Source organism: Hippopotamus amphibius, chromosome 16, assembly GCF_030028045.1.
Source record: "Hippopotamus amphibius kiboko isolate mHipAmp2 chromosome 16, mHipAmp2.hap2, whole genome shotgun sequence".
Classification (NCBI taxonomy): Eukaryota; Metazoa; Chordata; class Mammalia; order Artiodactyla; family Hippopotamidae; genus Hippopotamus; species Hippopotamus amphibius.
The window spans coordinates 53,334,924-53,359,671 of NC_080201.1; the positions used below are offsets into that span (position 1 = coordinate 53,334,924).

Consider the following 24,748-nt stretch of genomic DNA (forward strand, 5'->3'; position numbering starts at 1 on the left):
GACAGAGAAAAAGGGAAAGTTAAAGAGACCCGGGGATTTGGGCCTGAAAGAAGCAGAGACTGAGGTGGAACAGAGACAAGATGAGAGACAAGAAGCCGTAGAAAACTAGATGAAGACCGTTGGGGGCTCGAGCAATGAAAAACGCTAGACAGAGAGGGACCAAGCGAGGGAAAGGAGCAAGGCTGGGCCCCGCCCCTCGGGCAGGCGCCCCAGAGCTCGGGAGCTGTCCGTTCAGCACCGGCCTGGCGGGCCTGGCGGGCCTGGTGGGCCTGGCGGACCTGGCGGGCCTGGCGCGCAGCATCGCCCTGTCTCCCCTGCAGGACTTGCCTGCCTTCGCAGTGCTTGGGCAGGCCACAGCCCAGGGGACCCTGCCTGGCACACAGCGCCCTCAGTCTCTACCTGGCCTCTTCTGTGTCTCAGACACTTGCCATGTGTGTGCCCCTCAGAGACGAGTGTGGGGGCAAGCTTGTGTCTCAGGGTCCCTCTTCTTTCCACATCTCTTACGATCTCTGCCCTTGGGCTGGACTGCCAGTCTGTGAAGGTGACTGGAATATGACTGCAGACACTTCTGGTCTCTCCCCGTCTCTGTCCCAATGCCAAGCACCAGGTCTTCTCTGGGGTCTTTCGCCACTTCTGAGTCTCCTCCCCATATCTGCTTTGTCTCCCCAGTCTTCATCTCTAAGTCTCCACAGTTTGCCAAACGTGTCTGCCTGGCTTTCTATGTCCCTGTGTCTCTGTCATCTTCACTAAGTAATTCTGTTGATCTATGCCCTCCGTCTGTTTTCTCATTTCAGTCTTTGCCTGTCTCTGTCTGTCAGTCTTTCTGTTTTTCTGTTCATATTTGCCTCTCTGGTTCTGAACTGTGTGTGTCCATTTCTCCTCTTAAGTGTCTCCCTCCATCTCTCTTGCCGAGTTCCCTTGTCCCCATCCATCCGTGTGACCTTCGTAAATCTTCCCTCCTCCCCCACCCAACTTCTGCAAAGCCTGGCGCTGGGAACGCGATGCACAGTCATCAATCTCACTAGGCTGAGGAGGGAGTGCATGATGGGGGACATGAGCCTGTGTCTGGGCTGCGGTGTGGGGGATTGGGGTCTCCACCAGACCAGCGGGAGAGCAGGAAGAGAGAAAGCTGAGAATCTCCTGGGATCCTGACACCCCGCCCCCAGGCTTCTCTGTCCCCCCAACTTCCCTCCCACGGTCCAGGCCCATCCCTGCAGGACAAGGTGGAAAGGGAAAAGGTAATATGTTAACAGGTCTTCCCTCCTTCCCTCCCTCCCCCTGGAAAGGGGCAGAGTGGGGGAGGGGGCCCAACTACCAGGGCTAGAAGATGTGGCTCCCCCCTTTCCCCAGTCTCCATGGAGACAGGCCAGGTCTGCAAGCCCAGCCTCCTTTGCTGCATAGGCAGCCTCCCTGTTGCCATGGCAACAAGGGACAGCAGGGAGGGATGGGGACCGGTCAGAGTACATGATTGGGCTGAGGCTGTGGGTGCTGAGGGAAGCCAAGGAACCCACCTCCCTGTCCCCTTTTACTCTCTGGCCCAGTCTCCCTGTCTATGCCCATCTTTCTGTGGCTCTGAATCTCTGAGTCTCTCAGTTTTTGTGTTTCACTCTGGTCTTCAGCCTGTCACACATTTCGGTGACCAGGTCCTTCACCTTCCCCTTTCAGCCACTATACATCAGGCTCACTCCATGCCCTTTGCCTGTCCCCCACATCTCCACTCCCATAGGTGGGGAGGATACCCACATTCTGAGAAAGCTACAGGGACAGGCTCTTGCCTGCTCTCTGTCCCTTCTGCCATCCCCAGGAAGAGTTCCTCATAGAGCAGAGAGGTGGGGGTGGGAGGCTGTAACTTTTCAGGTTCCAGTGGGTGGCTGATGGGGTGTTGTGTGTATGTGGCAGGCCTGGGGTGTGGGTGCTAGTTGTACATCTGTGTGTGTATATACATAACCAGATGGGATGTTCGTGGAGTGTGGGCATTGGGGGTGTATTTGGAGCTACAACAGAGGTGTTATGAGATAGCACTGCAGTACATGATGTGTGCAGTGTGTGAGGGGTATGGGACGGTGTTGTGGTCTGTGTCTGTGAATTATTGTGCCGTGTGTGAGACTGTGTGCACCTTTTGTTGGTCATTCACAATTAGCAACACTTTGGCAGTTTTGCACTGTGGGCCTTTGCTCATGCCCAGACATGTTGAGGAGGAGTGTGTGTGACGTTGTGTGACTATGCAACAGTGGTCCACAAAGCCTCAAGTGGCGTCTGGGGTAGTGTGAGGCCTGTGTGTGTGTGATGGTGCTGAGTGTAGAGTGTATTGGTTCGTGGGTCTGTGGATTGTATGTTTATGACTCTCTGTGTGAGATGGTTTAAGGCCAGCTATGATGGAGTGTGTGATGTGCATGTCTGTGAGGCTGTGTTTTGAGGGTGTGTGTTAATCTACGTGGCATTTTATGACTCTGTGATGCTGTTGCATTGTGATGGGGTGTGCAAGGTGTGTGTGCTATGTGTGTTTCATTTCTACGTGTTTGTGAGTTTCTGGGGTTGTTTGATGGGGCAATGTAGGGTGTGTGGGACAGTATAAGCTGGTGTGTGATGGAATGTGATTGTGAAACTGATGGTGTGTGGTCGGGTGGTGTCTGTGTGTGTCCACAGCATCTGTGCTGTCTGGGTGATGGTCATGTGTGAGTATGACGCTTGCTGGGATCCTCTGGCTGTGATGTGTCTCTTGTGTACCTGTGCAGTTGTGTCTCGTTGGATAACTGCCATGCCAGTGGGGGAGGGGTCACACAGTGAGGGGGCCTCAGGGCTTCTCCCCCCTCTGCAGCTTCCCTGCTTATTGTAGGGTCTTCCTTGCCTCTGTGCCCCCTCCATCTCCCCCTCCTGAACAGCACCCCCACAGTCTCCAAGGTTCCCCCTGCCTCACTGCAGAGGGAGGTGCTCTGGCCCCCCTGCTTTATTGCAGTGGTTTACCGGGCTTTCCCCCCACCGGCTGTCCACCTTTCACAGCGCACCCCTCCCTCTGGTGGCACACAAGGGGGATTCCGGGCCTCTCCCACCCTCAGCGCCCCTTCCTCGGAGGCGAAACCCCACACTGCGGGGGTGTCCAGGTCCTTCATTGTGGGGGTCTCCGGGTTCTCCGCCTCCCGCAGCGCTCCCCCTTCGCCGCCGCGCCGCCACTTTGCGGAGGCTGGGGGGCGGGGAGGACAGCTGCAGTACCGGGGGCGGGGCCGCGGGCCATCCATCAGGGCGGCGGCGCCCCTGATTGGCCGGCGCCGGCCCCCCCGCGGACACGGGCATATGAGGAGGCGGAGGCAGCGGCCACCGCAGACTCTGTGCGGTAGGGCTGCCCGCGGGACGGACGCGCGGACCGAGACGCGGGCGCTGCAGAGGCCCCCAGACCGAGCCCGCGCCTGAGCCCGCCCGGAGGCCCCTGCCCCGGCCCCCGCCCCGCCCGCCTGCCCCTGTCCCCCGGAGCCGCCAAGATGGGGGTAGGTGCTCGGGCCGGCCGGGCAATGCGTGTGTGTGACATTGTGGGTCCAGTGACATTGGGTGTCTGCGGCGGGCGGGGACTCGGGGACCCCTGCTCTCCGGGACCCCAGTGCAGGACCCTGTGAGCCGGCTGACCCGGCCCGTCCGTGTAGCTGTGTGGCTTGTTGCGTGTGTGCGCTGGGCCACCTGGGTCGGTGGGAGTCTGTGGCGCATGTTGGTGTGTCCTTTGTTTGTGGGGTTCGCGGGGCGCGGACCGGCGCTCAGCATCTCTGCCTGACCTGGCGCGGTTGCCTGCTCAACCGTGTGTGTGCGTGTGTGTGCTCCTGGCTCTGTCAGGCCCTGCAGCACCATCTGCCTGCGATTGTGTGGCCCGGTTGTGTCTGAATGTCTGCAACCGTGTCTGGGTGTGTCTGAAAGCTGGTGTTTGTGTCTGGGGGTGTTGAAGCCCGTCTGCTTCCCTGGCCAGGCGGGGCCAGGTCCAGACTATGGGATGCACACCAGATGACCTCTCTTTCTCCTTCCTGGCCTGGGTGGGGGTGCTCCGCAGTGCGGAGCGGCCTGGGGCTGCAGTGTGTGTCTAGCTCCTGATCTGGGGGAGCAGACGGGGGGCTGGGAGGAGCAAGAGAACCATGGCAGGGAGGCTGAGTGCCTGGCTGAGGGCGTATGTGTGCAAATGCCTGTGTGTGTGTGTGTGTGTGGGGGGGGGTGGTATCGTGCATGCCTGGCTATGCCCTTTCCTCCGTGTCCGTGTGTCCTTGTCTGTCTGTGAGTCTTTCCAGCAGATGCTGCCTCCTTCCCTGGCTGACCACCTGACCCCCGCTGCAGCCCTGGATTCCTCCCTGCGTGTCTGGGGTGGGGCCGTGGGGGGGGGAGGCAGGTGGGCTGGGATGGATGGGATGAATGGGGGGTTCAGGATGGGAGAGGCTAATGGAGAGGGATTAGGAGGGATGAGGAGAAAGATGGCGAATGAAGGCTGATGGGCCCAGGGATGGAGGTGGGGGATGGGGCTGCAGATCTGTGGATCAGGATGGGCGAGGGGGGAAGGGGAGAAGAACTGGGTGGGGAGAGGACTGGGAGAGAGAAAGGGGAGGTAGGAGTCAGTGATGGCTTCCAGGTAAGTGGAAATGGAGGGGAAGCTGTGGGTGGATTGGAGGAGAGGACTGAGGCTAAGTGCCTCAGAGAAAAAAAGGAGCCGGAGGGTCTTAGGAAAAGACATGGGGACAGGAGGAGAAGTGAGGCGCTTTAGACATGGGAAGCAGAGACATGGAGAGACAGAGAGAAATGGGCAGAGACTGAGAGAGACACTCTAAAAGAAACAGAGAAAAAGAGACATAGAGCCAAAGAAAGAAACAGACATGGGCAGAGAGACTTGGAAAGATAAAGAGAGACATAAGAGAGACATAGGCATGGAGAGACATGGAGAGACAAAGAGAGAAACTGAGGCTGAGATGAGGAGACCCGAGGACAGACACTTCCTATTCAGAGACAATCAGAGGCAACCTGAATGATAGGGAGAGGGGACAGAGGGCAAAAGGGGAGGTCGAGGGAGAGATGCTGAGATGCGGCCTCAGACACCTTGAAAGGGGGAGGGAGCGGCAAGCTGAGGGGCCGAGGCTGCGTGAGCTGGGCGGGCGTCAGGGGGAGGCGGACCGCATGGAAAATGGCGAGGAGCCCAGAGGCGGGCTGCAGCGAGACAGGCACAGGCGTGTCCCCCACCCTCGGAGGTGCTCCCACCCTCGGAGGTGCTCCCGCCCCGCAGTGCGCCCATCTGGGCCTCCTGCCTTGACTGGGAAAGCCTCGGCTCCCCCTCCAACAGATGGAAGCCCGCCCCCCAGGGAGTCTGGTCATGGCAAGGGCAAGCAGGAGCCAAGGCTCGCCTTCCAGGGACTGGGGTGTCCCAGCCGCTCCCCCCTCAGCCCCAGGAGTCCGGGCCCCCAGCCCCCTCCTCCCTCAGCCCCAGGAGTCCGGGCCCCCAGCCCCTCCTCCCTCAGCCCCAGGAGTCCAGACCCCGCCCCTAGGCCTCACCAGGACCCAAGCATCAGCTCCCCAGCCTTCCCTAAGGTTTCAAGGGTGGGCAGCTGGTTTTCTTCCCAACTCCTCCTCTCCTGCCTTCCAAGCCCCCATGTCTCTCCTCTCCGCCCTCCCTTCATTTCTCCAATTTGTGCTCACAACCTTCTATCTCCACTCTCTCCATCCTTGGATCTACCCCTCTGTGGAGGCTGAGACCCCTCCTAAAGCGGGGGCTGGAGGAGTGTCCTCCCTGTCCCCCAAGACTCCATGTTCCACGTCAGACGCACTGCTGCTGCAGAGCTGGCCCAGGGCCAAGCCTCCCTGCCCCCTCCCCCCCCCCCGAAACCGAGGCGCCCAGGCCTCCAGGCTGCAGTAGCCCCCCGGGCTCAGCCTCCGGGTCTGGAGGCAGATAGCAGGCAGCTCAACCCTCCACAAGGTCACGCGGGGATTAGCGCTGAGCCGTGCTGAGCCTGGGATCCCAGCTTGGCCCTGGGCCCATAGGATCTGTCAGCGGTCCTCTACCAGCACTCGGCCTCACCCCAACCCTCCTGCCAGCCTCCAAGGACACTGTCTTCCCCATCAGCCCAGGCCCCCAAACTGGAACTTCGGTCACTCCCCCTAACACTGCATCCAGTTCAAGCCAGGCCCGGGGGCTTCTGCCTCTTGCTCTTCTGTACCCCGAATCCCAGCCAGGTCCTAGTCTGTCCTCCAGAGACCTAACAATGTCCACCCCTTGTCCAAACCTATCCTCCATGGCTCCCACCAGCCCCCAGGAGAGAGGCTAGGCCCCAGAGCTTGTCAGTTGAGGCCCTCAGGACTGGCTGCCTGTCCAGCTAGGCCACTATCCCTGTGCATAGCAGGCTGCCTCCCAGCTGTGATCAACACCTGAAGTGCCCTTTCCTCTCCCTTCCTGCCAGGCCTGTGGGTCTCCCAAGATTTGCTGGGTCCTTTGAGAGACAGAGACATCTGTGGGGCTGAGGAGAGAGACCCAGGAAAAGAGCCAGGCAGAAAAGATAGGGAGACTGACATATGGGGAGACCTTCAGCTGGAAGGACAAAGATGCTGAGATGGACTTGGAGAGAGAGGGGTACAGGGATAGAGAGGAAGACGGCAGAGCGAGATAGTGAGAGAGACAAACAAGGTGGTTGAAACAGTAGAGGCAGATGGGGAGAGACATACTGAGCGTTGCAGGAAAGGAGGTACCTTGAGAGATGAAAACAGAGAGGAGCAGAGATAAGGATGGAGAAAGATACAGACAGAAAATACTGATACTTGGAGACGGTCTGAGATCCCAACACACCAACTTGGAAAGAGATAGGAATCCAGAGAGAACCCAGAGACACAGATTCAGCCAGGCTCAGGGAGAGAGAGTTCATGAGATAGAGACAGATAGTGTATGAGACGGAAAACATAAAGAGCCAGAGATCAGAGAGAGACAGATAGGGAGAGACACACACAGAGCCTCTGAGACCGAGAGAGAAGGAGAATATGAAGTGATGCGGGAGAGAGAGATCATAGAAACAGCCAGAGAGAGACAGAGATACACACAGATGAGGAGATGGAGAGATAAAGAGGTCGAAGGAGACAGAGAGGGACAAAACAGAGTAAGACAGACAGGCACAAACAGAATCCCGGATAGACAGATCAAGAGAGACAGACAGACATAGCAAAAGACAGACATTTAGGGAGCTTGGGCAGGCCCAGGGAGAGGGAGAAAGAGACAGAAAGAGGCAACAAAGAGATAAAAAGACAGGTGGAGACGGAAGGGGAGAGACCTACAGAGAGAGAGAGAGGCAGAGACAGACCCAGACAGCGATGCTCGGGGACAGAGACCCAGAGATACAAGGAGCCAGAGGCAGGGAGGCCAGTAGGAAGAGGTGAGACTCGGGGGTTCTGAGAGACACCCAGAGCCTCAGGGCAGAGACAGACTGAGCCCCCAGAGCCAGCCCCTGCCCAGAGACGCCGCTGCTCAGACGGAGGGCCGGTGTCCCCTTGTACCCCCTTCTCGCCCGCAGTCTGGTGGCTCTGACAGCTATCGTGTCGCCACCTCGCAGGACAAGAAAGATGACAAGGGCTCGCCCAAGAAGAACAAGGGCACCAAGGACCGCCGGGACCTGGATGACCTCAAAAAGGAGGTGGCTATGGTAAGTCCCCCCTTCTGCACCCACCCAGAGCAGCCTCCACCCGCCCCTGCCAGGCCTCCGCGCTCAGCTGATCCCCCCAAACTCCTGTTCCTCAGACAGAGCACAAGATGTCAGTGGAAGAGGTCTGCCGGAAATACAACACCGACTGTGTGCAGGTGAGGCCGGGCCCAAGGGAGAAGGGTCTGGCAGGGGGGGTGGGGGGGGGATGGGAAGTCGTGACCCCCCGGGTGCCTGGAGGCGTTCCGGAAGCGTTGGGGGTGCCAGGGTTGCTCCAGAAGGGTTCTGTTTGAGTCCCGTGTCCCCCAGGGTCTGACCCACAGCAAAGCCCAGGAGATCCTGGCCCGTGATGGCCCCAACGCGCTCACGCCGCCGCCCACCACCCCGGAGTGGGTCAAGTTCTGCCGCCAGCTCTTCGGGGGCTTCTCAATCCTGCTGTGGATCGGGGCCATCCTCTGCTTCCTGGCCTACGGCATCCAGGCAGGCACCGAGGACGACCCTTCTGGCGACAATGTGAGTGCCCCCCACCCCGCTGTGCCCCGGGGCTCGTATATGTAGGGACACATACGCGCACCCCTCTTCTCCCTTTAGACTTTTCAAACATCCAACGTTTTCTCAGCTAACTTTCACAATCACCCAGTGAGAGAACCAGGGAAGCTATGAGGAAAACTGGGGACTCAGAAAGGCCGAGTATGGGAAGTACCTGGCAGTCCAGTGGTTAGGACTCCACGCTTCCACTGCAGGGGGCAGGGCTCAATCCCTGGTCGGGGAACTAAGGTCTCACAAGCCTCCTGGCATGGCCAAAGAAAGAAAGAAAGAAAGAAAGAAGAAAGAAAGAAACAAAGAAAGAAAGGAAGGAAGGAAGGAAGGAATAAAGGAAGAAAGAAAGAGAAGAAAGGGAGAGAAAGAAAAGCCAAGTAACTTGTCCAAGGTCACACAGTAGGAAGTGTGAGCTGGGGCTCCATCCCAAAGCTGTGTGACCTCAGCGGCCTTGAGGACAGACACCTGCAGCTGGTCACGGCAAATGCTGCTGCTCATGAAAGATGCTCAGAGAGTGAGTGGCTCACACAGAGACCCAGACACACTCACCTGCTGATCTGTCCGGACCCACCCACCCAACACTTAGGACGCACACAGTCTCAACAGACACGATGCCCATAAACACAGACCCACATTCTGACAACATGGGGATCCTCTCACACACACACACGTGCACACTCGCACATACACACACTAGCGCAGAGGGTCAATGCAGACAGTCACACGTGCACACAGATTCAAACACAGCCACCTAGTTCAGCACATAGGCACAGACAGACACGGACATAGACTGATAGACAGACAGACATAGGAAATCAAACACACACAGTTTCAGGCCTAAGCTGGTGACAGACAGAGAGATGTAAGAATCAAGCACAGACAGTATTCTCTGAAATTAAAACCTAAACAGGCAAACAGACAGACTCAGAGTCTCAGACCTGCGTAGACCAGCAGAGAGAGACAGAGACAGGGAGCCACATACAGAGAGCCAACACGAACAGTCCCGTACCTTTAAAGCCAGGCATGCAGGCAGACAGACAGACACATTGACTTAACACAGACAGACACGTGGACAGACAATAGCATACACTCGGATTCTCTGACACAGGCAGAAAGACAGACAAACCGACAAAATAGAGAGATGGACAGACCCAGAGGCTCAAACACACCTATGTTCAGGAAGAGGGACTCAGGGGAATTCCTTGGTGGTCCTGTGGTTAGGATGTCGTGCTTTCACTGCCGAGGGCCCAGGTTTGATTCCTGGTCAGGGAACGGCTAATAAATAAATCAATAGATAGATAGATAGATAGATGGATGATAGAGATAGATGATAGACAGATAGACAGACAGACAGATAGATAGAGATAGATAGATAAATAGATATAAATAGATAGACAACAAATATTAAAAAAAAAAAAGAAAAAGAAAGAGGAACTCGAACATGGACAGGCAGACAGAGACACAGGCCCTCAGATGGATACAACCTGAGGTCAGACATACAAATACAGATCCCTACCGACTCGAAGCTCTCTTCCCAGGTCCCACAAACCTCGGGATGGGGGCGGGGGGGAGTTGCTCCAGGGCGGGCGGTGACCTCACGTCTGCCCTCAGCTCTACCTGGGCATCGTGCTGGCGGCCGTGGTCATCATCACCGGCTGCTTCTCCTACTACCAGGAAGCCAAGAGCTCCAAGATCATGGAATCCTTCAAGAACATGGTTCCCCAGGTGAGGGGCACTCAGGCAGGGGCCGGATGGGGGTGAACCGGTGGGCAAGGCTATGCTGAGGGACCCCAGGCAGAGGGAGTCAGGGTGGTGACTGTTCTCCGTTTCACCCCCAGCAAGCCCTGGTGATCCGGGAAGGTGAGAAGATGCAGGTGAACGCTGAGGAGGTGGTGGTCGGGGACCTGGTGGAGATCAAGGGCGGAGACCGAGTCCCAGCTGACCTGCGCATCATCTCAGCCCACGGCTGCAAGGTGGGCCTGGGGCCTGGGGCCCGGCTCTGCCCTTCCTGGAGTGGCGCGGGAGTCCAAGCCCCGCCCCTCCTCCCTCAGACCCAGGAGTCCAGGCCCCCTCCTCCCTCAGATCTACTACCTCTGACCTCCAGCTCCTCCTCCCTCAGACCTACAGGTGCCTTAGACCTCGGCAAGAAGCCGAGTACCCTCCCCACCTTCAAGAGCCCAACCTCTGTCCTCCCAGACACAGGCACACAGACTGCTAGCTGTGACCTCCAGGGACACAGCCTTAAGCCTCATTAACAAAACAAACTAACAAACAAAAATCTTGGAATCTCCTCTAGACAAATGCCCCTTGACCCCAGGCACGGGTCTGAGGCCTGTCTGCTATGCATTCACCCCAGGTGGACAACTCTTCCCTGACCGGCGAATCAGAGCCCCAGACCCGCTCTCCTGACTGCACGCACGACAACCCCTTGGAGACTCGAAACATCACCTTCTTTTCCACCAACTGCGTGGAAGGTGAGGCGGTGGGGAGGGGCGGTGTGGGCGCCCACGTGGGGCCGAGCGGGCGCCCACGTGGGGCCGAGCTGGTCCAGACAGGCGGACGCGCCTCGGGGCTTGGGGTCCCTCTGAACTTCGCCGAGCCTCCGCCCGGCCCCCTCTGACCCCACAGGCACGGCTCGGGGCGTGGTGGTGGCCACGGGTGACCGCACCGTCATGGGCCGCATCGCCACTCTGGCTTCCGGGCTGGAGGTGGGCAAGACGCCCATCGCCATCGAGATCGAGCACTTCATCCAGCTCATCACCGGCGTGGCTGTCTTCCTGGGCGTCTCCTTCTTCATCCTCTCCCTCATTCTTGGATACACCTGGCTCGAGGCTGTCATCTTCCTCATCGGCATCATCGTGGCCAATGTCCCAGAGGGCCTGCTGGCCACTGTCACTGTAAGGCCCGGACCCCCGGATCTGAGGGAGGAGGGGGCTGGGGGCCCGATCTTGATTGCAACTTGGACATTGAGGGCTGAGCCTCCCAGATGCTGAATGAGGAGGGTCCCGGGGCTCAGAAGGCCTCATTAACAAAACAAACCAACAGGGAATTCCCTGGTGGTCTAGTGGTTAGGACTCCGCGTTTTCACTGCCGAGGGCCCGGGTTCAATACCTGGTGGAGAACTGAGATCCCACAACCTGGGAGGCATGGCCAAAAACAAAAACAAACCAACAAAAAATCTTGAGAAATACTGCCAGTCACAAGGGGCTAACACCCCTATCATGTTTGACGTTAACTTACAAAATTAAGAAGCACACCCTCATGATAAAAAAGTCTAAAGAATACATTAAAATAGTTTAAAAAAAAATAACAGCCCCGACCCACTGCCCAGCCATCAACCCCCCTCCAGAAGCAATCTCTCTCTGCACTGTTCCCGGCAGCAGTGGGCATGTTGCCGCTTGTGTAGTAATTGTTTTCAGGGTACACAGAAGTGACTGTCCTAGGAATACTATTCTGCTCCTTGATTCTTTTAGTTTGTAGATCCGGCAGAGTTTTGCATGTTAGTATATTCACAACTACTCTAGGTCAAACGCCTCTTACTGACCTATACTATATACACACAAGTTGCACGTATGAACGTACAGCCTGATGAGCTGGAGCTAACCGAATACACCCCAGCTCAGCTGCACCCAGATTGAGTTCCCCAGAAGCCCTGTCAAGACCTCCTTCAGCCCCTACCCCCAACCCCAGGGTTACTGCTAGGATAGCCTGGCTTCAAACAGTGTAGCATTTGCACTTCACATCCGTGGAATCATTCATCAGGAACTCTTATTTCTGGCTCTTTTTTTGCTGAACATTATGTTTTTGAACTTCACTGATACAGTTGTAGGCAGGGGTCGCTTGTTCTTTTTCACTGCTGTATAGTATTCCCACCTTTTATTCCCGTTTATTTATCCCTTCTGCTGTTACTGGGCACTTGAGTTGTTTGCAATTTGGGACTATTGTGTTGCTGCTATGAGCATTCTAGTATATTTCTTTGGGGTGCATCTCAGCCCATTTCTGTGGGTCTGTACCTTGGGTGGAATTGCTGGGTGACACCCCGTTCTTTGTCCAGGATTCTCTCTGGGCTGAGCAGTTGGGTTGTTGGCAGTCGTGTTGCTGGCCCAACCCGCCGGCCGCCTGACTCTACCTGTAACTCGCTCACCCTTGCCCCAGGTGTGTCTGACCCTGACTGCCAAGCGCATGGCTCGGAAGAACTGCCTTGTGAAAAACCTAGAGGCTGTAGAGACCCTGGGCTCCACATCCACCATCTGCTCAGACAAGACAGGGACCCTCACCCAGAACCGCATGACGGTCGCCCACATGTGGTTCGACAACCAGATCCACGAGGCCGACACCACTGAGGACCAGTCAGGTGAGGGTGGGGCCCAGGCGGGATGGAGGGTTCCTGGCCCCTGGGCTCCCCCAGCCCTGACTCGTGCCTTTTTCAGGGACTTCATTCGACAAGAGCTCGCACACCTGGGTGGCCCTGTCCCACATTGCTGGGCTCTGCAACCGTGCCGTCTTCAAGGGGGGTCAGGACAACATCCCTGTGCTCAAGGTGGGTCCAGCCTCCCACTCACCTCAGCTTGGCCCTGCCCACCCTGTGCTGCGCTGCTCTGACAGCCCTCTCTCCCCACAGAGGGATGTGGCTGGGGATGCCTCCGAGTCTGCCCTGCTCAAGTGCATCGAGCTGTCTTCTGGCTCCGTGAAGCTGATGCGCGAACGTAATAAGAAAGTGGCCGAGATCCCCTTCAACTCCACCAACAAATACCAGGTACCCTGGGCTCTCCAGGAGAGTTGGCTTGGACCTCACTTTCTCCATGACACCCAAAAAGCAGGCAGCTCTGCCCCTCTGCCCTTCCGCTTTGGGAAAGTTATTAACTTTCCCAGGGCCTCGGTTTCCCCATCTGTAAAATGGGCCTAATAGTATCCACCCAGTGGGGAGAGGAACAGATCTGAGAGTGAGAGAAAGGTCTCTGTTGGAGTGGGAAGCAGAGGAGTAAAGATCTTCCTGCAGCAGAGTGGGAACCAGCCAGAAATCTCATTTATCCATTCAAGAAATATTTTTTTTGAGCAGTCACCATGTATCAGAGGCATTTGTGTTAGGTGCTGGGGATACATACGGCAGGGGGTGAAACAGTAAAGTCCCTCCTCTCATGGAACTTACACTCTGGTGCCAGGAGACAGACAAAATGACAAAAGTGTGAGGATATGAAAAACTTTGAAATGCGTCAGCCAGTCGTGCTGAGGCCCTGCAGGTATCTGGGGGCAGCAGGCACAGTATATGCAAAGGTCCTGAGGCAGGAATGTGTTGATGTATCTGAACAACAGTCAGGGAGGGTGGAGCTGGGAAGCATGGTGGGAGGTGAGGGCAGTGGGTGCTGGGCCAGGTCCCATCAGTCCTCGTGGGCTGTGGACACGACGTGGGTGTGACCCTAAGGGGAACATGAGCCATGGAGCAGAGAAAAGATGGGCCCTGACTCACATTTTTAAAAACTGCTTTATTGAGATACAGTTCACACACCCTAGATCACGCACTTAAAGTGCATAGTTCAATAGTTTTAATATATTCACAGATACGTGCTGTCACCTACCCAGTCAGTTTTAGAACGTTTCTGTCACCTCAAAAAGCAACCTCACATTCCTTGGCTTTGTTCCCCTACCTCCCCCATCTCCCTGAGCCCTAAGCAACCACTAATCTACATTCTGTCTCTGCGCACTTGCCTGTTCTGGACACTTTATGTAAATAGAATCCTGCAATATGTGTTTTTCGGTGTCTGGCTTCTTTCACTTAGCGTAGTGTTTCCAAGGTTCCTCCATGTTGTAGCCTGTATCAGTGCTTCATTCCTTTTTATGGCTGAATAATTTTGCATTGTGTGAATAGATCACATTTTGTTTATCCATTCATCTGTCAATGGACATTTGGGTTATTCGCACCCTTTGGCTACTATGAATAATGCTGCTGTGAACATTCGCCTTCAAGTTTTCGTGTGGACATGGTTTGCATGCCTCTGGGGTGTATACCTGGGAATTGCTGGCTTATGTGGTAACTTTACGTATAACCTTTTGGTGGGGGGGGAGGGGTGGCCAGACTGTTTTCCAAAGTGGCAGCACCATTTTTCACTGACTCTCATATTTTAAAGGATCCTTCTGGCTGCTGTGGGGAGGAAACAAAGTACTATGGGGAGAGGAGGGCAGAAACGGGGACTCGGTGTGGAGGCTGCTGTGATATTTCACATGAGAGATGGTGGTGGCCAGATTGGGGGCGGGGGAAGGAGGTGAGAAGAGGTCAGAATCCGGGTATTTCAGAGGTGAGCTGACCAGATTCAGTGATGGGTCAGATGTGGGATGAGAGGTTGTCAGGTGAGGTAGAGAGAGAAGCATATAGCCTAGGGACCCCTGAGATTTCTGTGAGAGAGACACAGAGGGGAAGAAATGTCTGTGAGACAGAGACAGAAATGGGCAAGGATGAGCAGGGATCTCTGTGAGAGAGCTTGAGAAGCAGGTGAAGATCTCTTTGGTAGAGAGATGTAGGCACTGCCCTCTGGGGGAGGCTGGTGGGGGTCTGTCCTGGCACCCGTGGCTCTGGATGGGGCGGCGGGCGCGGGAGGGTCCTCTTCCCCAGCTGGGTGTGGGGCGGCCTCCGGGTACCTGTGATGCTCAGGCACAGCGGCCCTCTGCTCTGTCCACAGCTCTCCATCCACGAGACCGAGGACCCCAATGACAACCGGTACCTGCTGGTGATGAAGGGTGCCCCTGAGCGCATCCTGGACCGCTGCTCCACCATCCTGCTGCAGGGCAAGGAGCAGCCGCTGGATGAGGAGATGAAGGAGGCCTTTCAGAACGCCTACCTCGAGCTCGGCGGTCTGGGCGAGCGCGTGCTTGGTGCGCACCAAGGGTGGGGCCCAGTTGGGGCAGAGGCTGGGCCAGCTCTGGGGGCCCCTTGAGGGTAAGGAGGGGTGTGGTGCTGCCCTGAACCTGGCTGAGAATGGGCCTTCCAGAATGCAACATGAATGAATGAATGAATGAGAGGGGAAGGCATCTTTCAGAAATGAGTATTGACTCTGTGGTCAACTGGGGAGTCTGACTGCTGGGACCAGGACCTGCTGGAGGGAGGCGGGGAGGACCGAGGCTGGAGCCCCGTTTCCCTCTCCTGTACCAGGTTTCTGCCATTACTACCTGCCCGAGGAGCAGTTTCCTAAGGGCTTTGCCTTCGACTGTGACGATGTGAACTTCACCACCGACAACCTCTGCTTCGTGGGCCTCATGTCCATGATCGATCCTCCCCGGGCGGCCGTCCCTGATGCAGTGGGCAAGTGCCGCAGCGCAGGCATCAAGGTGCAGCCCGGGGCGTCGGGGGAGGCAGGGCCAGGGCCCCAGGGACCAGCAGTGAGGCTGGACCGTCTCCACACAATGCCTGCAGGTTATCATGGTCACTGGCGATCACCCCATCACAGCGAAGGCCATTGCCAAGGGCGTGGGCATCATCTCCGAGGGCAACGAGACTGTGGAGGACATCGCCGCCCGGCTCAACATTCCCGTCAGCCAAGTCAACCCCCGGTGAGCCCCGGGCAGCTGGGCTCATGTCCCTTTGGGACTGTAGGTCCCCCTTCTCCTGGGCCTCCTCTGTTGACTTAGCATCTGGGTCCCGTTCCTCTTCCATCCTGAGGATGGGCAGCCTGGTGTTGCAGCTGCGTGGGGTTAGCAAGGTGTAGGTTCACATCCCAGCTTTGCTACATGTGAGCTGCGTGACCTTGGGCAGGTCATTTAGCCTCTCTAAGCCTCAGTTTCCTCCTCTCTAAAATGGGCTGCTAGTAATTCCCATCTGAGAGGATTCTATGAGATCCCTTATTTCTGTGTCCGTCATCCTCTCTTCCTGTCTGTCTCTTTTGTTTTCATCTCTGTCTCTCCCTCTCATCTCTGTTTTGACTTCCTTAGCTTTCCCAGCCTCATATCTCTCTCTCTGGATCTGTCTCCATTTCCTAGTTGCCTGCATATCTCTGTTCCTCTAAATCCAGCGTCCCAAAGTTCTTTCTGAGGTCTGCCTTCCATCCCTCCTACTGCAGGCCCCCTCCTCCCCTTTTTCCCTTCATCTCTGACCCTCCCAGAGCCCTTGTCCCTCTCTCAGAGGCTGGTCCTCTGCCTCTCCTGTCTGTGAGTCTGTCCATTGGGCATCACCACCCCACGCCCCACACGTCCTGACCACTCTCCGCTCTTCCCAGGGACGCCAAGGCCTGCGTGATCCACGGCACCGACCTCAAGGACTTCACCTCCGAGCAGATCGACGAGATCCTGCAGAACCACACTGAGATCGTCTTTGCCCGCACCTCCCCCCAGCAGAAGCTCATCATCGTGGAAGGCTGTCAGAGACAGGTGGGCTCGGGCTGGGGTCCCTCAGAGAAGGGGAGCCGGGGGCCTGGAATCCTGGGTCCTTGATGGGAAGAAGGTTGGGATCCAGGCCTCTGGGCATCATACCCACCCTCTCCCTCCAGGGGGCCATCGTGGCTGTGACTGGGGATGGCGTGAACGACTCCCCTGCTCTGAAGAAGGCCGACATCGGGGTGGCCATGGGCATTGCCGGCTCCGACGTCTCCAAACAGGCAGCAGACATGATTCTGCTGGACGACAACTTTGCCTCCATCGTCACCGGTGTGGAGGAGGGTGAGTGAGTTGGCCCAGGTGGCCCTGGAGACTCAGGTCCCCACATGAGGCTGGAGAAGGGCTAGGGGAACGGGCCAGGGCTGCAGCGGATGCACGGAGGGGAGCCCACAGAATCCCACCGGGCCCCGGGCAGACCCTGAGCTTGTCCTTTTCAGTTTTCTTCCCCCACGGGGTTGGAGACTCCCTGGGGGCGGGACGGAGTGGACACACGTCTGGGTCCCAGTGTCGCTCAGCACAGGCCCAGTCTGGTGGGCAAGGCACATTTGGAAGCATTAAAAAAAATACTCATGGGGACTTCCCTGGTGGTCCAGTGGTTAAGCCTTCGCCTTCCAATGCAGGGGGTATAAGTTCGATCCCTAGCCGGGGAGCTGGGATCTAACATGCCTCAGGGCCAAAAAACCAAAATATAAAACAGAAGCAATATTGTAACAAAGTCAATACAGACTTTAAAAATGGTCCACATCAAAAAATCTTAAAAAGAAAAAAAAAAAAAACTCTTAGGTACAACCTTAGGGAAGCAGAGGGTCCTGAGGGAGCCCTGAAGAGGCCCCTCACCCAGCCTGGAGTCAGGGGCCAAGGACGCTTCCCCGAGTGGACAGGAATTGCTGTGCCAAGTCCCCAGGGCCATGTGGGAATTTTCACATAGAGAAGTGTCAGCAAAGGGAGCCGCAGGCAGAGGCAAGGCCTGGTGTCTCAGGCGGGGCCGCCGGGCACCACCTCCTGACGGGCCTGGATGAGGCCACAGATGGGGTTTGTTCACATTCAGTTTTATTCTGATCATCAAAGTAATTCATGATAATTATAGAAAATGTAGAAAAGCATTAAGAAGCAAATTGGAATCACCCATAACCTCACCATCCAGAAATAATCACTGTTCAAGCTGTGCTGCCTTTTTTTCCAGTCTCTCTCTCCCATTTGAAATGTCCCCAGTGTAAAAAATAACTCATGATAAGAGAGAATTCAAACAGTAAAAGATGAGCCTAGAGTGTCAGATTAAATGCCCTTATCCCTTGTCTCCTATGGCCCAGAGGACACATGGTTAACCCTTCTCATCCCCCAAGACATCTTCCACGCATCTGCAGAGCACACTCAGGGATGCAGGAGTTCACGCCTCCCACACATTTTCTGGGCTCCAACCTCATGCAGCATGCCAGGGGCTGGACGTAGAGTTGTGAGCAGAGTGGGCATGGTCCCTGCCCTCAAGGAGCTGGGAGAGACAGCCTTCCACAAGTTAACAAATTGTAACGTAACAAACATAATTACATATTGTGACAAGTGCTAAGAAGAAAACCAGCAGGGTGCTATGATAGATGGGGTCCTACCTATTTTTTTTTTTTTTTGGCCTAGCTAGGCAGCACACAGAATCTTAGTTCCCCGACCAGGGATTGAACTCGTGCCCCCTGCAGTGGAAGTGCGGAGTCCTAACCACTGGACCACCAGGGAACTTCCAACAAGGGTCCTACCTAGATAGGAGGGGCAAGGAAGTCCTCTCTGAAGTGAAAGAAGAAACGCAGTTTAACTTCCAGTAGGGGGACGTCCAGGTATAGCCAGAAGCAGAACAAATGGCACAGTGAACCCCATGTCACCATCTCCCAGCTCCCCCAGTTATCAGCTCCTGGCCCATCTCATTTTGTCTCAACACACACACTGGATTATGTTGAAGCACATTTAAATCATCATTTCACCCATAAATATTTTAGGATGAGACCCCAGTAGTTTGTGGAGAGCAGCCCATTGCAGGGATAGGCAATAGCAGGTGTGAACAGCCAGGCACCCTATTTTTACACAAAGGTGACCAAACCATCCGTACCACCTACCATGGTGCAGCCTGCCTTTCTGTGCCTCTGTTTTGTGTTTTCATCTTTATTGGAGTATAATTGCTTTGCAATGTTGTGTTAGTTTCTGCTGTACAACAAAGTGAACCAGCTATATGTGTACATATATCCCCATATCCCCTCCCTCTTGAGCCTCCCTCCCACCCTCTGCATCGCACCCCTCTAGGTCGTCACAAAGCAGCAAGCTGATCTCCCTGTGTTATGCAGCAGCCTCCCACTAGCTATCTATGTTACATTTGGGAGTGTATACATGTCAACGCTCCTCTCTCCTCTCTCACTGCATCCCAGCCCCCCCTTCTCCCCTGCGTCCTCAAGTCTGTTCTCTGTGTCTGTGTCTCTATTCCTGCCCTGCCACTAGGTTCATCAGTACCATTTTCTAGATTCCATATATATGTGTTAGCATACGGTATTTGTTTTTCCCTTTCTGACTTACTTGACTCTGTATGACAGACTCTAGGTCCATCCACCTCCCTACAAATAACTTAATTTTGTTCCTTTTCATGGCTGAGTAATATTCCAGTGTGTATATATGTGCTCTGTGCCTTCTTAATGACACACTTTTTGCTCATCAGCACACAGGGGAAGGTGGAGGGAGGGGCTGGCTGGCTGGGTTCATCTTTAATTTCTTTCTACTTTATACACACTATCCTGATTGACTTTTTATTGTGATATGACATCCATACATGGAATCTGGTAGCTCTGTGACTTTTTTGCTTAATTAATTAATTAATTTTTGGCTGCGTTGGGTCTTTGCTGCTGCGCACGGGCTTTCCCTAGTTGCAGAGTGCAGGGGCTACTCTTCCTTGTGGTGCGCGGGCTTACTGCAGTGGCTTCTCTTGTTGCGAAGCACAGGCTCTAGGTGCACAGGCTTCAGTAGTTGTGGCACGCGAGCTCAGTAGTTGTGGCTCGTGGGTTCTAGAAGCACAGACTCAGTAGTTGTGGTGCACGAGCTTAGCTGCTCCCCAGCATGTGGGATCTTCCCGGACCAGGGATCGAACCTGTGTCCCCTGCATTGGCAGGCAGATTCTTGACCACTGCGCCATTAGGGAAGTGCCGCTCCGTGACTTTTTGTGCATGCACACACCCACACAACCACCAGACCCAGATCAAGATAGAGAACATTTCCAGCCCCCCATTAGGATTCTATCAGGTTCCCTCCAGTCTATATCCCCCTCCCAGAAATAACCACTATCCTGACTTTCAACACCATTGCTTCGTTTCGAACCTCTTCCAAATGGAATCACGTGATATGAATGCTTCTGTGTCTGGATTTTTTTCCTCAACATAACATCAGTGAGATTCATCCATGGAGTTGGGGGTGTCAGTAGCTCGTTCCTTTTTCTCGCTGGGTGGTATTCCTTTGTATGGATGGACCACAGTTTACTTATCCACTCACCTATTGATGGCCAGTGGGTCACTTCTGGTTTTTGGCTATTATAACTAGTACCATGGTGAAATTCTCGTACTTGCTTTTTGGTGGACATAAACATTCATTTCTCTTGTATATAAACCTAGGATGAGGATTGCTGGGTCAATAAAGCAGGCATGTTTAACTCTTCACAGAAACTGCCTGGAATTCCCTGGGGGTCCAGGGGTTAGGACTCCGTGTTTTCACTGCCAGGGGCTCAGGTTTGATCCCTGGTTGGGGAACTAAGATCCCGCAAGCTATGAGATGCGGCCAAAAAAATAGAAAAGAAATGAAACTGCCAAGCAGTCTTCCAAAGCGGCTGTATTCTGAGACTGTTCGAACGGGGCAGCGTGGTCGGGCATCTGTATGGGAAGGCATGTGGTGGGGGGATGGATTAGAAAGGCTGCATGGACGAGGCAGGGAAGGGGCAGAGGGACTAGAGCGCCCTGGCGTGGCTGCCGAGCTCTGAGGCTGCCCCCACCCACAGGCCGCCTGATCTTCGACAACCTGAAGAAGTCCATCGCCTACACTCTGACCAGCAACATCCCCGAGATCACGCCCTTCCTGCTGTTCATCATGGCCAACATCCCGCTGCCTCTGGGGACCATCACCATCCTCTGCATCGACCTGGGCACCGACATGGTGAGCACCTGCCACCCCCAGGCCCCGGGAGACCAGGGTCCCCCCTCCCCAGCTCACCAGCCTCTCCTGCCCAGGTCCCTGCCATCTCATTGGCGTACGAGGCTGCCGAGAGTGACATCATGAAGAGACAGCCCAGGAACCCACGCACTGACAAGCTGGTCAACGAGAGACTCATCAGCATGGCCTACGGGCAGATCGGTGAGGTCCCGGGGACCCTGCCTCGCTTACAGCTGGATGCCCGGTGCCTGGCCCACCATGGGCACTCGGAAACCTTGTGTTGAATGAATGGAGTGAAAAGTAGGACCTGATGATGGAGGTTTGGAAAGAGTGACTTACAGATGGGTGGTGGTCACCAAGGTGGGACCCGCACAGGTGGAGGAAAGGCCCGGGGCTGCACTCGGGGAGCCCACGGGATACCAAGTGGCAGGTCAGGGCTGGCCCCAGGATGGCCACTCCACTGCTCCACCTGCTACCATGGCAGGAGGAACCAGTCAGCCTGCGGACTCTCTGAGGGCAGAAGGGAGCCCCACCCCTCCCTGCCTCCTCCTCAATCTGCTGCTGGAGGTGAGGTGCACAGAGCCTTACAGGTGCTGAGTGCCCAGTTGCTGGGAGTGTCCCAGCAAGCAGAGGCTTGGTGGTGGCGGTCAGAGGCCTGGAGAGGTCATTCCTGCATAGGGGGTCCTCAGGGATTTCTTGATGTCCAGGTGGCCTGGGTAAGGCGGGAGGGAGCCTCCAGGTTCTCCATCTCAGGAGACCTCCCTCTCCAAGGCTCCTGCTCCAGGGGCCCATCTCAGGTGCTCACCACCAGATGGTGCCCTCAGGTGGGCCTCCGGGAGCCCAGCCCCGAGGACGCTCAGGCAAGAGGATGGAGGTGGCACACCACCCTCCCGGTGTGGGTCTCAAGGGGCCTCAGAGGTGCCCTGGGCTGTCTGCCCATCCTACCTGAGCCTCTCCTCATCTCCCTTCTCGCCTCTCCCAGGAATGATCCAGGCTCTTGGTGGCTTCTTCTCTTACTTTGTGATCCTGGCAGAAAATGGCTTCTTGCCCAGCAACCTGGTGGGCATCCGGCTGAACTGGGATGACCGCACCGTCAACGACCTTGAGGACAGTTATGGGCAGCAGTGGGTGCGTAGGGCTGGGACCCACGGCGTGGCTGACGGCCTCCCAGGCGGGGTCCCTGCCCACGGCGTCCTGGGCCGGGCCGAGCCATCCCAACCATGCACCGGCAGCTTCTGGCAATGGCCCCTCTGCCCCAGCGGCAGCATCAAGACCCTCGCCAGACACAAGGGGCCTCCTGGCACCCTTGCCCCAGCCTGTCGTGGTCCTGGCCACCGGCTGTGCTCTCTGCCCTGCCAGGCGAGATGCCTTTGCTGCCAGCTCTCCTGTCTCTGTCTGTCCCTTCAAAGCCCAGCTGACATCTCTTCAGGAGGCCCCCAGGGTCTCTGGTCCACAACTGAGGTCACCATTACCCTCTCTCCTTCCTTGTACATTTCCCAACTCTTCCCACGGGGCTCTGAGATACAAAGGGAGGACGCAGCCCCCTAGAGGACCCCATCTGGACAGAGTCCCCACTTTGCCCTAGCGGCCCCATGCAGGGGTGCAGACAAGGAGCACGTGGGCCCGGGGTGGGGGCTGGGGCTGCAGCCACACTGACCGCCACCCGGCACTTGCGTCGTTGGCCCCGCAGACCTACGAGCAGAGGAAAGTGGTGGAGTTCACGTGCCACACGGCCTTCTTCGTGAGCATAGTGGTCGTGCAGTGGGCCGACCTGATCATCTGCAAGACCAGGAGGAACTCTGTCTTCCAGCAGGGCATGAAGTGAGGGCCGCGGCACTGGGCCTGGTGTCTGTCTGTCTGTCTGTTTCGGTTTTGCCTCTGAGCTGATTTTCTCCCCAGTGGTCACATCTGTCTGCGATTCTCTCTCTCTATGTGTGTGTGCACTGCTGGGGTGTCCCTGGGTCCCTCTGCAGATCGTCTTAATCTTTTTTTTTTTTTTGGCTGTGCTTTGGCTTGCGGGATCTTAGTTCTTCTACCAGCAACCAACCCCGTGCTGTGGAAGCGCAGAGCCCTAACCACTGGACTGCCAGGAGATTCCCTGCTTTATTTTTTCATACCCCTGCCTGTCTGTGTGTCACAGTCTCTGTCTCTATATTTCAGCGTCACCATCTCCCTGGACCTGTCTGTGCATCTCTGCCTCTTTTTGTCTCCCTCTCTGTGTGTCTCCACGTCTGTCTCTCCCCGTCTGCCCCTGGCTGTGCCTGTCTCGTGGGGTGGCGGTGCTGGGTCGGGTGGGGTTCTGTGGGTCCAGCCCTGCCTGTGCCTCCAGGAACAAGATCCTGATCTTCGGGCTGTTTGAGGAGACGGCCCTGGCTGCCTTCCTGTCCTACTGCCCCGGCATGGACGTGGCCCTTCGCATGTACCCTCTCAAGTGAGTGCCCCTCCCGCGCCCCACGCCTGCTCCGGGACCCTCCTGGGAGCCCTCCCGGTGGGACACCCTCACGGGGGGGCGCTCTGCAGACCCCAGCTCGCAGCCGTGGCAGGGGCACCCCTCACCTTGGGCACGAAGGATCAGGGGAGCATCCCTCCAGTGCGGGCCCCGCCTGTCCTCTGGGACCCTGCCTCTACGACCCCCATATCGGCCCCACACTGACGCCCTCCTCCTCCTCTCCGGTCTCTGCAGGCCCAGCTGGTGGTTCTGTGCCTTCCCCTACAGCTTCCTCATCTTCGTCTACGACGAAATCCGCAAACTCATCCTGCGCAGGAACCCAGGGGGTGAGGGGCTACCGGGGTAGAGGGAGGAGGCTGGGGGGATGGGACAGGGCAGCGGGGGCGGGGGGGGGTGGCGGGAGGGCGCTGTGGTGATTGATGTTAACCTCACTCTCTGTGCCCCCGCCCCCTCCTGTGCTGTCTCCTCACCCTATTTGAAACTCTTCTCTCTTCCCGTCTCTCTGGGCCTCCTCCTTTCTGTGCCTTTCCCTGTGTCTCTCTGCCCCTTTCGGTTTCGTTCTGTTTTGCCGCTGTCTCTCTGTCTCTGCTTGTGCTTCTCTCTCTCTCTCTGTCTCTCTCTCTCTCTCTTGTCTCTGTCTCTTTCCTCCTTTGTCTCTCCAGGTTGGGTGGAGAAGGAAACCTACTACTGACCTCAACCCCACCACATCACCCGTCTCTTCCCTGCCCCCCAAGCCCAGGACAGCCCACTCCAGTCCCCCTCATTTTGTATTCTGGGGGGAGGGGCCCTCTCTCCCCGGGGCCCCACCTCGGCCCCACCCCCTCAAGGTATCTCCCGCCTCCGTGCCCCTCTCCCCCCACTGGCTGGCTTCTTTCCCCACCCCGCCCCCGCCCCCGCCCCCGGCCTCTCTCCTCTCTCTCTTTTGTGTGTGTGTCTGTTCCTCTCCCTCTCCTCACCCTGCCTCCCAGCCCCTTCCCTGGGCTCTTTTTTACTCCCCCCTCAGCCCCTGGCTGACGCCGTCTCTGGTTCTGGACAATTATCAAATATATCAGCGGGGAGAGAGAAGCCGCGTGTGTGTCGTGCTTGTTTTGTGGACCCGGGGTGTGGGTAGGACTGCGTTCCCTGTGCTGGCACCCATGGTGGGTGATTCACACAACCCCAGGAATTTAGCCTGGCATGAGCCTGGGAGTCATGGAATCTCAAAGTCATCAAATCATGGAGCTGTAGACCCAACAAGGGTTAGAGTGAGAGCACCTTGAATTCGCCAGGTGTTGGGATCATGGGATCAGAACAGGGGAGAGGAAGGGAATCAGACTCTGATCCTCTCATATTGGAGAGGTCCCCAGGGAGGCCATGATGCTAATGGTTCATTGAGCTCCCACTCTGGCTCTGCCCGCTTCTAAGCACTCTACCTATATCAGCTCACTTAATCCTCACAAGGCACAGAGAGGGAGAGTGACTTGCTCAAGGTCACACAGCTGAGTGGTGACAAATCTGGGATCTGAACCTAGGCTGTCCAAGCTTTGAGTCACTGTGCTCTTCTCTCTCTTTTTGTTGTGATCAACTTTCATATGGTGACATGCACAAATCTCAAGGGCAC

The 24,748-nt window shown here is 56.3% G+C and overlaps 1 protein-coding gene across 1 annotated transcript; it reads left to right on the top strand.

Moving 5' to 3' along the window:
• Positions 1–134: 134 nt before the first annotated feature.
• ATP1A3 (ATPase Na+/K+ transporting subunit alpha 3) lies at positions 135–23,913 on the top strand. The gene is made up of 24 exons (XM_057710871.1): positions 135–338; positions 3,336–3,482; positions 7,548–7,637; positions 7,733–7,792; positions 7,944–8,147; positions 9,786–9,899; positions 10,013–10,147; positions 10,531–10,648; positions 10,803–11,071; positions 12,330–12,528; positions 12,605–12,714; positions 12,796–12,930; positions 14,849–15,041; positions 15,319–15,494; positions 15,580–15,716; positions 16,379–16,529; positions 16,649–16,817; positions 20,548–20,702; positions 20,777–20,900; positions 21,682–21,827; positions 22,390–22,520; positions 23,029–23,130; positions 23,383–23,474; positions 23,811–23,913. The coding sequence occupies exons 1-24, from the start codon at positions 135–137 to the stop codon at positions 23,837–23,839; spliced, it is 3,390 nt and encodes a 1,129-aa protein (XP_057566854.1). The 3' UTR covers positions 23,840–23,913.
• Positions 23,914–24,748: the final 835 nt, after the last annotated feature.